Source organism: Emydura macquarii, unplaced genomic scaffold, assembly GCF_026122565.2.
Source record: "Emydura macquarii macquarii isolate MOO-44397 ecotype Brisbane River unplaced genomic scaffold, CSIRO-AGI_Emac_v2 contig_2473, whole genome shotgun sequence".
In the NCBI taxonomy this organism is placed as follows: domain Eukaryota; kingdom Metazoa; phylum Chordata; order Testudines; family Chelidae; genus Emydura; species Emydura macquarii.
Window position 1 is genome coordinate 6,206,118 of NW_027132610.1, and position 16,343 is coordinate 6,222,460.

General features: G+C 39.2%; 1 protein-coding gene across 6 annotated transcripts in view; it reads right to left on the minus strand.

Annotated features, from left to right (window-relative positions):
* Positions 1-2,349: 2,349 nt before the first annotated feature.
* SPATA13 (spermatogenesis associated 13) overlaps positions 2,350-16,343 on the minus strand; it is a 181,996-nt gene continuing 168,002 nt past the window's right edge. For all 6 annotated transcript variants that reach the window (XM_067562884.1, XM_067562882.1, XM_067562883.1 and 3 more), the window contains 4 exons: positions 14,393-14,522; positions 13,512-13,884; positions 7,536-7,610; positions 2,350-6,449 (listed from right to left, as the gene is read on the minus strand). In XM_067562884.1, the coding sequence (XP_067418985.1) occupies positions 6,268-6,449; positions 7,536-7,610; positions 13,512-13,884; positions 14,393-14,522 (760 nt within the window). In that variant the 3' untranslated portion in view covers positions 2,350-6,267. The remainder of the gene's footprint in view (positions 6,450-7,535; positions 7,611-13,511; positions 13,885-14,392; positions 14,523-16,343) is intronic.

Genomic DNA, 16,343 nt, shown 5'->3' on the forward strand with positions numbered 1-16,343 from the left:
CTGAGCCACTGAAGACCACTTAGTGAGGCCAACAACCTACAGGGAGCACGAGGATCAGAAAAGATTGTAGCACCACACCCAGCTGGCAGGAGGCAGTGATGAGAGGTGAATGCCCTGTCACAAACCCATGTATTTATTTGCGGCAGCATATTAATTTCCAGCTGATGATGCTCAACTTGCCAAATAGGAAACATCCCTGACTCTCTGTAGTGAAGCTTTCTCTGTGAGGTAGCCCCGCAAAAAGCCAGCCTTTATGATGGCGGTTTGTGTGATCTGGACACGTATGCCAATATAATTCTACAAGTTCTCCATTCAGCTCTAGTGTCTTCCAGGAAAGATCAGGTAGAGAACTGAATTTCTACGTTTAAAAAATATACAGGGAAAAAAAATCCAAAATTTCAGACCACCTTTATGCACCACAAACATTTTTTAAAAGGACTTATGTAATTATTTTTCTTTGCAGGTCACATTTAACACATAGCAAATTTATATTTTCTCATAGCTGTTTATTTCAGTCTAAATATTTCATATTTTGGTTCCTTCTTGGAGGATACTTACAAAGGTCCAAATCCTTGTCTGAGTTACCCGGTGATGTGTGACCATGTGTCCTTTGAAATCAATTAGTACTATAATATTCCTATACATATGCACATGAACTAAGAGTCCCTTTTTCATTGGTGCTAATCCTCAATGAAGACAAACAGGAGCTGAGGGTATTGAACACTTCATGGGATTAGATCCTAATTTCAAGATACTCGAGAACCTAAGCACAGGAATATGCCCACTGCTCCCAGTTGAATTTCAAACTTCTTGGAAGAATGACTTCAATGTGCAATTCCTATGCTTCCTCAAGCTTCAGACCTCTAGTTTTCTATCTAATCTGATGTATGAATTCATATTGTACACCTACCTCAATGTGGGATCTGAGCACCTAAGATGGTGAGGAGAGGAGGGAGAGAGAACATTATTATTATACATTTCCTGTGTACAACAATAGCACCTTGGGACTGCCACCTGAGCGTGGTATTTAAGAAGAGTATCCTTGTTGGCTATTTACACAGTTGGTAAAAATGGAAGAAACGACACAGTTTAACAAACAATCTGTTTGTTTCAATGCCGGCTTGGAAAGGCCCATGTAATTCTCATTTTCTGGGACAGCCAAATAGTGGAAGTCAAAGATTCGGGCTTTGAGACGGAGGGGAAGGAATTTGCAGGCCCTACCATTCTGCCAGAATAAGGGCAGGTCAGAACATTTTTGGTATGAAATTTCTGTGACCTATGCTGTTTCAAAGACAAAACATTTTGTGGTAATTTTGTTAAAAAGTTTTTTTTGGTTCTGGATGAGAGAGACTATCCCTCCATTCTGTAGCCTGCTGGCTAGGGATGTGGGATACTCAAGTCCTGTCAGGGACCATAGGTCTTGAACCCTGGCCCACAGGGCTCTTATGAGCTAGGCAGTCCTAACCTGCCAAGATCAGCTAGAATAGCAGCTGACCTCTAACTGAGGACTGCAATTCTGGGCTCTGACTGGTGGAACCCTGGAGATCTGGATTGGGCCCCAGACTCTATTTAACCCAAGAACAGGAACAGGAAGTTGTCCATGCAGATCTTGCCTGCCTCCTGACACCTGATTCCCAGTTTGCTCTCTGGCCTGTCTTGGACTCTGACCTCCTGGTATATGACCCGCGCTGACTCCTGATTTCTGCTCTGACCACTAAGTCAGACTGCCCACTGCCTACTTGTGACACGTTCCTGCTCTGTCTTAATCAGAGTAATCTGGGATGAAAAACCTGCTCTGACTCAGGCAGAGCAGGGATTTGAAGCTGAGTCTCCTATATCTCAACCAACTGCCCAAACACCAGCTTATTGCACGTACATGCGTGCACACACACGCCTCCCCTGACATAATTCTGTTTTAGAAAAAATATTCAAAAATTGTTTTTATTCCAACGTGGAAGGGAAAATTTTGAAACCTCAAAAGCTGTGTGAAATGGAATTGCTATCCTGTGTTCAGCACCAATTTCATTAGTGCCCCAAAACGCAACACTTACATTGACTTGGAATGGGGACGACTACAGATACTGTCTGTCAGATGAAAGCTGGCAAGGAGCAAGGATGGTAGATGCATGTGGCTGGGGCAAAAGCAGGTTTAAAATATTTTCTTGATTCTGAGTTAAACTCTGGAGTCAAACTGAGGTGGTTTTGTTTAAAATTAGTCAAGGCTACGCTGTGTACATTGGTACAATCATAAAACCAATAGCGGAGGACATGACATTTTTACTCTCAAGAAATGGGACATTAGAAGTATTTAAAACCCCAGTGAAAAGACAATAAAAACAGCCACCAACATTTCTAAAAACTGCACAATATAATTTTATAAGACAAACACTGCTGAGAAATTTCAGCTTTGTACATTATTTAATTAAAACATACAGTGAGAATAAAATAATCTGAATATAGGTTTGTACTCATTTCCAGAAAATAGACTCATTTTGACAAACAATGTACTGAGCAGAAATAAATCCTGCAACACACTGATTACTTCAGAACAAATACACATCAGGTTACAACAGTCCTATACATTGTCCTTTAGCTGTCAACAGCCAATTCATCTGTTCTGTAGCCATGACACTTGATTTGCAATGTGTACAGCACACAAATGTTAAGATGCACAAAGCATGTACATAAGATAAAATGTTACAAAAACATTTGTCAAGTAAAATACATATGCAAGTTATCTCTAATATTTACAACAAATAGTCTTAAATTACAAGATCATTCAGAAGGCATCTCGCAAATACAAATGCCACAGACACAGAAAAAGAAGAAAGGCAATCAATAAAAGGTACTGTATTTGTTATGGCTAAGAAACTTTGGCTCAAACTCCAAGTTATGATCATTTAAAAAAATAAATGAGGAATATTTGTGTATTCTATCTTTAAACTCTTTCACTGCTTTTTGCTGTTAAAACCAATGTGAAATTCAGCATGGCAAAAGCCACTTGTGAAACAATCGTATTTTGTAGTAAGATTAAAATTCTTAGATGCAATGATGGTTTGGCATTATCGTAACCCAATGGAAACACATTCAAGGAAGATTATGTTTTAATGCTTTTCAAGCTTAAAAGTTTGAGATAATTTCTGCTCAATTGGTAATAAGGAAGGCTAGACCCAGGATGTGCTTTACCTAAATGAGGCACAGCTGTGCTTAGTTGTTGCACTAGAATATGAAAGAAAAGTGGGAGGAAATTAATAGCTATTGAATTCTGATTTTTGTATTGATATGCAAATGAAACTCCATTTCATCAGGAGCAGGACAATGACTTAAAGTTCTGTTCAAAGTAAATTTTGCTAAACTATTAATCATCACATTTAATTTGCAACTATTCTCCCATGAAGACTCTACAATTATACTGAAATTCCTGGTTAATAGGTTGATTGTTGGATAATGTAACTGAGTATTTAAGTATGGTTTGTTCAAAACCCTGTGATGGAGTCTAAGTTGTCCCATTTTGTGATATTTCATCAGTCTTCCTGCCATCAAGCAAGCGCATTCTTAGACCACGTATGAATAAATTAGCCAATAAAATGTACATAAACATGCCATATTGATCTTTTTTTCCCACCTGGTGCAAGATTAGACTGCATGAAAAGACACACAGAAGATGGTAAATAAACCAGATCCATATGCAATGTACCTTACATAAAACCTGTCCTGAATAATCTGCATCATGAAATGCTTTGCTTTGCATCTTGCTGAAAGGAATGTATTTCTCCTGAAGAAAGGAACTCATGCATCCAAAAGCACATTCAAACCTTTGCCTTCCCAGGGCTAAGACACCAGCACTACTGTGTGAGGAAGAGCCTTTGTGGGTACTCATATGCCAGTAAGTACATTCAGAAATCTAATTTGCTTTTCAATATTGCCCCAGGAACTAACTTTTGGAATGGAATAGGTTTATCTAAAACAAGTGTATAACCACGAATGTGCCTCTCAAACTCTAATGGCTACCCATTTTAGGGGGAGCACAAGTTTAGGTGCCTTCATCCGGAAATGTAGTCCTTATACTTACCCTGAACATTCAGAATTATCTTTAAAAAATCTGAAAGGAGGAGGCTTATTTTACACAGACATTAAAAAAACCAAAACAGTAAGTTGTTTTGCTGACTTTCCATCTGCCATGAAGCAGTTCTCAAACATTTCAGGTTTTCTCTCGACTAATAAATATGAAAAAAGCACAAGCACTAAGGTTCACCACATACTGGACAATTCAGGTCAGCATCAGCAGATCTTTGCAGTTATCGCTGAGCTATGTACAGAAGGCATTTCAAATGTACAGTTCTCAAAATGCATCACTCAAAGTTAAAACCACTTGTTAGTAAAAGGTCATATATATGTCCATCAAAAATTGAAGTGTACTTTTTTTAAACACATCTATTGACAAATGTCAATTGGTGTGCATCCCCAGTGAGCTTGTTTATGCTTTGTAGAGTTACCACCGTTATTAAATTATTTTACAGTCCAACTTTTGGACTCTACAAGGCTGGCTACAAGTAAAAATAGAGAGAGTAACAATAGCAGAGTAAACAAATACATGTTTAAAATAAGACTTTTTACATTGTTGCTAAGATGCCTGGCCATTAGCCTGTTATTTGTTCTTCATATATTTTTACACATTCATAACCAAGAAGGCTGTAGTTTACTTGCCAAAGAACACTCCTGGAACACCTTTATTATTAGATAATGCCCCTAATCAGCAGCATACAAATCATGTAAGAGTAAAATATTTGAAATAAATCCTTTACAAACCAGTGCTGAAACCTATGGAGTCTTTCTCCTCCATACATGTTGACAACTCTCATTAGCATTAATGAGAACTGCACATGATTGCTAAGAAAAATCATCAGTGCTGCCAGTTCCAAGATCCTATTTTCTCAGGATGGATTTTTTTTTAAAGGTATTCTTTCAAATCAACTTCATTTCACAAGCAAAGCAAAATAGGGCAATGCAAACCACAGACTACAGATCCTAGCCAGAGCTGACCTTAGCACACACAAAAAAAGAAGTCATCCTTCTCCAAGAGAAACTGATGGTTCTTCATCAAAGCCCATTTCTGATTCCACTGAATTCTTTTGTACATACTGGTTGCATCTTCTCTTTAACATTCTGAAGTACTAAAAACCCACTGTCACTTGACTGATGTGTAAGAGGCACAGTATCAAAGACAGCTTCAGGAACTTGATGGAAACTTTTGTTATAGTTCAGACATTTGCCAGATCAAGTTGTATGAAGTATGGAATTTAAAGTATGAATTACATAAACAAAGCTATATAATGCCAGTAGTCTCTCATGGTTCCTGAATGTTGCATTTTTCTATGTTCACATTATCATCATTGGTTTAAAAAAAACAAAACACTTTAATTTTTATATTGAAATACAGGCATACTGGAATTGCAGAGAAGAGTCTCACAGGACAGGAGATGTAAGCAAATCTATATGGAAACGCATATATGCATGCAGTATGGTATCTTGTTTGGAAAGAATCATGCAGTAGGTCCTTCCTCTTTCCATTCCTTGTATGCAGTAAATACATAAATGCTTGCAGTATTTTTTTTTGTTCATTTCTCCATAGTATAGAGTCAAAAAATGTCTCTGTTCTAACCTCGAAGATAAGGCCTTGTGCGACTTCCTTTTGCCATTTGGCAAATGTACATTGAAAAAGACATGAAGTGTAGAGGTCTTTGCCAGTTTCTGCATCAAGAACAAGTCCAATCCTGATCCTAATGGATGACCTCTGCTCAGTGATCCAAAAGGAGGGATAAAATTCTCCTATAGTCTGCTGCCAATATGCCCTGAGGGAAGAATTCCTTTCTAATCCTAAATTTGGCCATCAATTCAATATTAAGAAAAATGAAATGTTCAAATAATCTTACCAGTAATTCAGTACGACTAAAAAGATGCTGCTATTATGGAATAACAGCAATTTGCCTTTTGTCACCAAGTGAGGTGCTCCTCATTAGTAATGCTTATTGACACACGTCAACATTTACTTCAGAACCATCTGGATACTTCATCACAGAACCTCATGAACTTCACTTTCCTTCTAGACAAAAGTGATGTTTTTGGCTCAGGAAGAGCCTAAGTCTTTCCCTCCAAAGGAGAGGATTCACAGTTTTCCAACTCAAACAAGTTCAACTGTGCCCCAAAGGTTCTTCTCAGGAAGACATCTCTGCATCAGACAATGTCCTTCCAATGACTTTAGCCCTCTCATTTCTTGAATGGGGTAAGTTTGTTGAAGGTGTGCCAGAAAAGGGATGGCTTTCGTTTGGGTTCTGCCAGGGCGAAGACCTGTTGCTGTGGAATGCTGGTAGGCACAGTGATATGGCGTTGATGAATAGGATGTAAACTCTGGTGTGGAGGGGGCACGGGACATCCATTATAACTTATACCTGCCGAAGAAAAAAGTTAAGAAAATGTATGAGACAAATGGACAAAGTAATCAACCCAGAAATGCACAGAGCATGTGGGCCAAATGCAGCTCTCAGTTAAATTTGAATCTTGCCATCATTTTCAATAGGCGTAGTATCAGATCTCACCATATCTGACTTTCCACTTTTCTAATTTGGGTCTTAATTCTGATTGGGTAAAAAACAAATAATTGTACGACCTCAAATTCCTTTACAATATTGTCCAGAAATCATCAGTAGTTTCACAAAACCAGGGAACGTGTAGGAGCGTCATGCTTTTAAGAGGAAAGATGGCTAATGTAGCAGACACTTTGCCTTTTAAAGCAATAGCTGGGTAAGACTGTGTAAAATGTTGCTACTGATGAAGAAAAGGCACTTTGGATGAAAACAGTTTTCCAAGGTAATGCTCTCAGACTTTGGCATTTGGGTATAGTGATCAGTATTTTACAGCCATGGACCTGAAAACCTGGCCCAATTTATAACATACCATTCACTCGATAGATATGTTTACATATTAATATGCATATAAGAAGCTCTCATAACTGTAGATCAAAATTTTGACATTGATGCATTTGAACAAAGACAAAGCACCCGCATTGATTTAGTGTTTTCTGTTTTGAATATAACAAAATCTGGGTCCAAAGAATATTTTAAATCAACATTATAGAATTTTAGAGAGGACCCGGGTGGAATGATATGAACATGGAAATGGAACCTGGGACTACCAAGTTTCTAATTCAATCTAAGACACTGAGACCCTCTGTGCCTTTAAACAAATCACTCATCTTCTCTGTTCACTATCTTCTTTTAGGTATGGATAATACTAACTTGCCTATCTGAAGGAGTATGTGAAGATTATTTAGTAAGGGCTTATTTAGTAAGGGCTTATAAAGGGCTTTGAAGTTGAAATATATGTTAAATAATATCGCTTTAGAAAGTCTAACTACAAAAGAGATTTGCAAAGGATCAAAGAGAATGACTATATATTTGAATATTATTTCTCATAATAAGTTTAATACTGAAATATTAAATAACATATTAAAAACTTACAATAGTACTTAAACCCACCTTTAATTTTTCCATGCCTTGACTTTCTGGCATTTTGAATGGCTTGCTTCTTTTGATTTTCTGAGATTTCCATTCCTGGATTTTAAAGTACATGAGGGTATCAGTATTAAGATATTGTATCTACTACTTGATGATAGGAAATTAAAAAACATTTGAGCAAACACTATTTTTTAAAATGATACTTTAGTGATTTTTAAACAATTCTTAATAATAATGTATCATAGGTTTTTGAGAAATACAGGCCCAAATTTTACTCTTTTTAAAATGCCAGTTTAACTCTGGCATTTCATTGGCATAACTGGGATCATAATTTGTCTCTTTGAGCACACATTGATGTCAACCCTGTGCTGAAATAACTTATGTTCCTCAGGATCTCCAGCTGGTGGTCATTGGAAAACTGACTAGCTATATGTCATTTTACAACTCTGACAGCTACATTAGAGATAACAAAGTAAATTAGCACCTAGGAAGATTGCAAGGAGAGATAAACACAAGGCTTAATTCTCTTCTCATTCACACTGAGGTAAGCCAGGGTAACTAAATGAAGTCAACAGAGTTATATTAATATAAAGTTGGTGAGAGAAGAGCACCGTCACAGTATTTATAGACATCATCTTGCTCGTGTTCTGAAAAAGAAAACTGTACCCGTTTTCCTCAGACCAACACTCCAATATTTGCTGTGCCTGTGTTTACTGTATTTGTGTTATGCATCTTATCTATGGTGATCCAAATTTAATGAAAAGATGTATATTTTAAAAGCTGAAAAACCCCTCTAAGAATATGAATGATTTTCAAACTGTCACTGTTAAACTGGCATTTTACAAAACTTAACGTTTTCAGTTTGAACAAAGCAGGTGGTGTTTTCTTTTAACTGATGTACTGCACAATGAGCTTGTAGCATTCTTTGGCATGTATTATGCATGTCAGGGTAGTGAGGGATATTAAACCTACTTGCTTACATACTTACATGGTCAGTGTCACATAACCTGGTAGTATGGTCCAACCTAACAATTCACTGTGATATACCAGGGTTAAGTGCATGAGAGATTGCAATATGATGAGTGAGGCTGGCTCACCGAGAGGAAAGGCACCTGCTGCTAGGGTAGCTAGAGGAATTTTTCCTTACATCAAATGGACAATATTTTTGGAGTTGAAGTACTGACATTCTAGTCCCATCTCCCTTTGTGTGGGATTCATCTAGTAACTATGTTTTTGTGGCACATGAATGTGTTGTGTTAGCACAACTAAAAGGGTGTTTGTGTGGTGCTTCTTGTTCCATTCATGTGCATACAATGGACTGAAAAGTGCTGCAACCCAAAGCCGGACGGTCCAACAAAGCAGTCCCTTGGATTCCATTCTGCTCTTCATTCACACTTTTCAATTATTTTGAATTCCCTACACTGTCTGACCTATGTTTATGGAGGAGTTATTTCTCTCTGGTGACTGTTTTTAGTATAATCTGGCCATACTCTTTCAGTTACTGGATATTCCTTTTATTTCATTTGTAATTATTCAATTATTTTTCTCCTCCCAGGGACAAAAAAGCAGCCAAATAAATAAAAAAGTTGCAGCAGCAGGAAGCAGACTGCTTTCTCAGGTCTACCATTAGTGGTTTTGGAGAAAGAGATGCTGGCTGTGGCCAGTTCCCAGCAAGCATTCATAATGGCTCAGAAGAGCTGGATATGGTTTGGGACGCTCTGACCGCCACTGAAATGTCTTTGAAAATAGAATTAGTTATTCAAGCTTTAGAATTTGAAGAATGATTTATTGTTCCTTGAATAGTTAAATTAGAGACTTCATCTGAATTCCAGCACAATAAATTACAAAATCAAACAAGATGTATTTAAACCTGAGGTTCAGAATATCAGAGGTTTTCTACCAGCTTTAGCTAAAGGACAGTGTTCAACTATGCCAAAAAAGTGAAATTTTAGAAAACAATCCAAGTCTCTTGGGTAATGGAGAAAAGATCCAAGCCACAGAGACTCAGGAAAGCAAATCAACACAAATGAAGTGGTTTTGGACATTAAATTTCAACCATCCCTTCTATAGCATAAGATACCTATATAACACAGGGTACTGCTAGGTCTGAACAAGCGTTTGAAATGTTTGATAAAGGATATCAGTCTTTGATAAAGGACAGCAGCTTAGATTTCACACATATATGCAGTGACATAAAAAGCTGGATTTATGAATCTAACATTATAGAAAATACTAAGAATGGCCATACTGGATCAGACCAATAGTCCATCTAGACCTCTGTCATATCCCTCCTTAATAGTCTCTTTTCCAAGCTCACCTCATATGGAATCTCATCTCATATGGAAATAATTTTGTTGCCCTTTTCTGTACCTTTTCCAATCCCAATATATCTTTTTTGAGATGGGGCAGCCAGATCTGCACACAGTATTCAAGATGTGGGCATACCATGGATTTATATAGAGGCAAAATTATATTTTCTGTCTTATCGTCTATCCGTTTCCTATGATTCCCAACATTCTGTTAGGTTTTTGACTGCCGCTGCACACTGAGTGGATGTTTTCAGAGAACTATCCACAATGACTCCCAAGATCTCTTTCTTACTATTCAGTTATTTTGTTTGCTAAACATATCACTAATTAATGTTTCTACAATGTTTTGTAGATATAAAGCTCCATACACCCTATCTTGCAGTCCTTACATTGAACATAATGGAAATTTTGGGATTGCAAGAAATGCATGATCAGGCCTTCTATAAAGTTATTATTGTTATCGTCATTATTATAGTGTCCCCTGCCACAGCTTGGTTTTCATGAGATTATACATTCAAATAGAACACGTAGAATAAAAAATTTGAGGATGTGGCTGCTGAAACTTTCCTTAGAGCAGAATTCCTCATCTTATCAATCTCAAGACTTCTTATTGGCTATTTTTGTTGCAGCATTACTTTTGGGGGAAGGTTTAGCACCTCATTACCCACATGTTTTCAAAGATTCCAAACCCTCTCCCTCTCTCCTCCGAACCTAAGAGTTTTTGACAAACTGTACACAACTCTGCCAGCAGCAGTACCGCACTTCACAATCCCCAAAATGTGTAGAATTTAGGCTGACAAGGTGGGTGAAGTAATTTATTTTATTAGACTAACTTCTGTTGGGTGAAAGACAAGCTTTCTCAAGCTTATTTGGTTTTTTACCCAACAGAAGCTGGTCCAATAAAAGACATTACTTCACCTATCTTGTCTCCCTAATATCCTGGGACCTGCACAGCTACAACAACACTGCATAGAATTTGGGCTGTTCTGCATACTCTTCTGGTTCCATTTCTGTGGAACCTCCAGAAAGGAACTGCTACAACAGTAAAGAGCTCAGATCCCGGCTCATAAACCTGAAGTGGAGAAGCTAACTGAACCTCAGAAGGGCTCCTTGGAAAGGTCAAAGGTTGGTGTTTTTCTCCTTTTGCCCCATCCAATTCATAAATCCCTAACTGCAATGTGGCCAGTCATCAGGATTAATGGAGCTAAGGCCCGATGAGAATTGGGAAATTAAGTGGGGGCCAGGAGTGGGGTGGGGATGTTGTATTTTGTTTTGTAAACAAGGAATCCCTGATCCTTGATGTGACTGTCTACTTATTATTAGGACAGTCCCTTTCATTCCATGGACAGTTGGGGCTAGTTTGAGTAGGTTTGTTGTGATAAATGAGATAGATTCTACATTAATCCTCAAATCCACTGTTCTTCTGCTTCCCAGTCAGCCCTTCTTCCGCAATGCACATGTTGTTTTAGAACACCGTTGGGCTAATATTCAGTAGTCTGGAGATGGACCCAGCAGTGATAGGTGTGTGCACGGGTGGTGTGAGTGCATACTGTGCAGAAGCAGCTTCTGAAAGCAATAGCTGGGGTGTCCAAGGGGAGTTTAGGCTCACAGTGCACTGCAGAGCAAGGGAGAATAGAGAAATTAATTTGCAGGGTGGTTTGGGGGCAGTTTAGTTGTCTCAGTGTCATCATTTATTTTGGGTACCAGCTGCCCTTGGCTTCTTGTATCTGGTACATAGAGGAGAGTTAAAGTGGGCATTGGAAAATTAGCTGGTGTATGTGTGTGTGTGATGGAGGGGAGAGGATGTTTTTGTTGTTGAATGATGACTGATCACTGATGACATTTATTTTCATGAATGAAGAAAAAAACAACATCAAAGCCTTAAACTATCGAGTCTCTTCACATGAAAATAAATAATGGCCTAAGAGACATCAGCCACTACCTATAATACATGCACAAAGGTCCTAATTCTTGTCTCAATTACACTAGTGTAAATCAAGAGGAAGTCCATTAAAGTCAATGAGGTTACACCGGTGTGAGATCAGAATTGGCCTCAGTGTACCTAGAGATTACTCCTATTTTATGGATGGGTTGGGAATGCGAAGCAATAATCGTGTTAACGTTTTAAGAACTTGTGAGTTATGTCATCCAGGAAATCACATTCAGAGCACTTTGGATTTTAATTTGCTGTCATTTAAAGCCATTTGAGTCCTAAAGAATGTTACTTATGAGTTATCTGATCTCTCTCCACTTAAAGATAAATGTCATAACAGAGAGCAGCCATCATACATTACACACACACTGGGACTTTTTCCTCCCACTGTTGCCTTAGGAATGTAAAAATCAGTTTTATGTTTCCTATTATTCCTGTTCTCTTTTATGTCTCTATTTTCTCAGTGCAATTCTGCTGAATTTTTTTCCACTGACCTTATTAAACTGAAGCTGTTATGCCCAATATTAAACTATGAAACAAGATTAATTTTAAATTAAAATCCCAAACACACTCTCACACAGGATACCTTTTGGCCCAAAGCTGGCACTAGGATTTGCAAGGTCCTATCCAATGTAAGGCATACAGGACCCTACCCATTTCCCTCCTCACTTCGGATCAGGCCTTTCCTCCTCTGTAACTTGGCTGGTGGCCGTACTAAGTGGCCTGTGACTGATGTGCACATGCAGGGCTCCTGGACACACTAGGTGCTGTTATACTACATAGGTAGCACAGACTAAGGATACTACCTCTTGGCTTTACAATAAAATGTTCTTTAGGAAAGTGATTGACAACCACTGGTTCACATATAAGGCCTAGTCTATGCAAAAAAGTTAGGTCAACCAGCTACATAGCTCAGGGGTGTGAAAAGTTCATCCCCTGAATGATATAGGTAAGACAACCTAACCCCCGAGGCAGACAGCACTAGGTCGATGGAAGAATTCTTGCATTCGGCAGGTGGATAATGACATCAACAGGAGAACCCCTGCTGTCAGCATAGGCACTCAATTGAAGTGCTGCAGCACTGCTGCTGTAGTGTTTTACTTGTAGACTAGCCCTCAGTACGAGTATGTCAAGTTGTTGTTATTGGCACTCTAAGTGCCCCCTCATGAGGTAAGTTTTCTCACATCTCTGAAGCTGTGGAAGGCCCCAGTAACCCAGCAGAACTACATGGAGTCCTACTATGGGCCTCTCGCTGCATACCTGTTTGGGGGGTGGTCTAGTGGGAGAGCAGGGGAAGGCCATAGAATGGGGAGTAAGGAGCTACTGCAGCTCTAGGGCTACAAAAATGGCTGTGAGGCAGTTTTATTGCTGCTCCAGGACCAAATAGTGAGTATTCCTTCCCCCTCCCTGCAGAAGCTCCTTGCACAAAGCTTTTCAGCAGGGGACAGTTTTTTGCCCTGGATGAGGAGTCTGTGTTACAGTCAGTGCACTCACCCTGCCTTCTGCTTTTTGAATTGTGCAAGGTGTAACCCGCCATAGAGCCACAGCCACTCCAAGCCCCAGCCTCAGGATCACAGAGCAGACACAACTGAATGGGAAATAGCAGACTCTTGCTTGTATAGCTGAAGTTTGTGTCTGGTAAACAGGCACAGCTGCCCCAAAAGGGTGACAACGCCTTTGCATAGAGCCAAGAAGGAGAGAAACTTTTCCTTTTGATTTAACACCTGCCTCTGCACTGTAAATCGTTGCACTCACCCATTTCTTGGTCTTCCTGCACTCTTCGCCTTTCATTTTCACATGCCTCCAGCCATCTTTTCTTATCCTCCTGTTTTTTTGCACAAAATAAATGAACCTCTTCTGTTGCTCTATTCACAGCTTTGAAAGCGTTCTTGACATTAATGTTAAAATCCTTATCTTTGCCATCCTCAACATCCACAAGTTCCATCTCATCCATATCTATCCGACCTTTGTAGTATAACATGTCCCTTCTCAGCAGGTCCTTCTTACAAAACACAAGCTGATGGTCGAAAAGGAAAAAAATCCTTTGCTGACTTTTGCCTTGCTTTGAGATTTTGGTCAGTTCGCCCGAGTGGATCAGTTCTGAGCTTCTGGCTAAAACATCCTGCCCCTAAAATATATGTAATTATACATGTAATAAATAAATACACACTTTTTAAAGAGATCATCATATTACTAATTATAATTGTTGTAGCATTTGTCACATGACAGACAGAACTGTACTTCTGTTTCAAGAAACCTTTTAAAAATCCATAAATATAAAATGTAGACAAAACTGCTTTCACAAAAACTATGATTCTGCTCTGAGTTTCACTGGTGTAAACCAGAAGTAACTTCACTTAAGTCAATGGAGTTACCCTAGTGTAAAACTATCAAGAACCCAGAATCTTTGTAATCTCAAAGATACGAACGCATGTTATAACTATTGCTCTTTTTGAGGAAGAAACAAGATAATGAGTAACAGAGCCATTGCAAATGAAGGAACTCGACTTTTAACTCAACAAGGACCACATGAAATGCGTGCACCAGAAAGAAAGAAACATGCTCCCAGAGACCATTTAAATACATGACACATTTTAATCTTAAACATTTCATGAAAATGGTAGAGTGACACCTACCTCCCAGTCAACAATAGACACTTGCCAGCGTGCAATCTTGTCTATGCTTTCCAGCCTTCGTTTGCGCTCGTTGATCAGGCATGCTACATTCTTCATGGCCTCATATGCTGCCTTTATATTGTTATAATCACTGTAAAACAGAAGCAGATTTCAAACACATGATATGCACTGGATATAACACACAAACACAGGGTAACTGACTGTTTGAAGTTTGATTCTCTACAGTATCAATTTATCCCCCTAACCAGAGTTCTTAAACTTGAGGGGCCTGATTCCCCACTACCTTTCATCTTGTATAGTCATTTACACAATTCAATGCTGCCATATCACCTACTTTGCACAGGAGTAAATTACTACACACAGAACAAGGAGGTGGAGAATCAAACCTAAGGCATGATACCCAGGCTCTACTTCAATGGGGACAGGATTTCACCCGAATTTATTTATAGCTGGGATTCGGTTTTGTAAAAGATGTTCTCTCTAATAATTTATTTCTAGATTATATTTTCCTCTCCCTCCTCCCCAGTAGCTGGGAGTGGGGCATGGGGCTGGGGTGATTTGATAAGGGGAGCACAGTTAGAGTGCCCCTGCTGCTTCGCTGAGATGTTACAGGCGTTGAGAGGAACGTCCGTCTCTGTCTTGTACAAGGATCATTCTTTAGAAAGGCCAATGAAGGGATACAGAGGATGATGAGTGGCTGAAATCTTCCCAGCTGTTGTGAGTTGAGGGGTCATGACCACAAAGAAGGAGAAATGAAAGAAAGAGGGATTGATTAATGGCTGCTGACAGGCTGGGGCATTACAAAGAAACAGGTATTTGAGGGGCAAGATTGACAGCCTTGGTTGTCCCCTCCACTTCCTTCACTGGAGATGCAGATTTTCTCACATGTGCCTGCCTTTCACCTACACACGTCTGGATGTGCGCGTTCACCTCTCCACCTCTCTCTCCTTATTCAAATCCTCGCTAGAAACTCACTTCTGCAACATCACACACAAGAAGTGAGAGTAACACTAACAAGATCCCATTAGTGTAAGGGTGGACATGCCTTACTGAGTGACCACATGATCTCACCACTGTTTCCCTTGCCCTTCCTATCTCAGGTCCCCTTTTTTGGTCTGTCTAGGACCGTCACTTGTTGTGTAACATGTGCCCTTACTGACAGACTATAAGCTCTGTTAATTGTCCTATGGTGCCCCTTATACATTTTTGGACATTTGAAAAATAATAACTAGTTTTGAAATAAAGTACTAAAGTTTAAAAAAAAGAAAAAATCACCACCTCCTACCCTTCTTTGCCCCCAAAAAACAAACAAAAAATACAAAACAAAAAAGAAACCCAACCTGACTGGTTTTGCGTGGGCTATGTTGTGTATGTATGTTTGTGTGTTGGAAGAGAGGGAAACAGAAAGTGTGGGGGAGGCTGGTGATACCCTGGGCTAGCTCAACCCACAGGCCCACTATTACTGGATGATCCTACTAAAGTTACCAGCAGTGAAACACCTACACATACAAGTTGATATCATGGGGCTTCCGAGTTAACCAAGGAGTTGAATAGTGGCAGTAACCAGTACTTAATTTGTGCCAGGGCTGAGCACCAGCACCTCTGGGCTTGGCAGTTCATAGCCTTGGCACCTCCAATTTTTTTACCTTATGAAAGTAAAAAAATTGCTTGAGTCCCAGCACCTCTTTCATTGCAAATTAAGCATTGGCAATAACCATGGAGGTGAATGGCAATAATCCATCTCTCTTATTGGGATAATTTCTGCACTACGTCCGCCAGCTAAAAATCTTATTGTATTCAATGGGAATTTTTCCCAAGGTAAATGCTGCAGATCTTGGCCCATGAGAGATTATTTCAGGCTGGGATCCTGCTCACTCAGTGCCCTGGTTCATAGATGGAACCTTTTCCTTGCAACATAAACTTTTAAAGATAAAAGCTTAATTTATTCAGA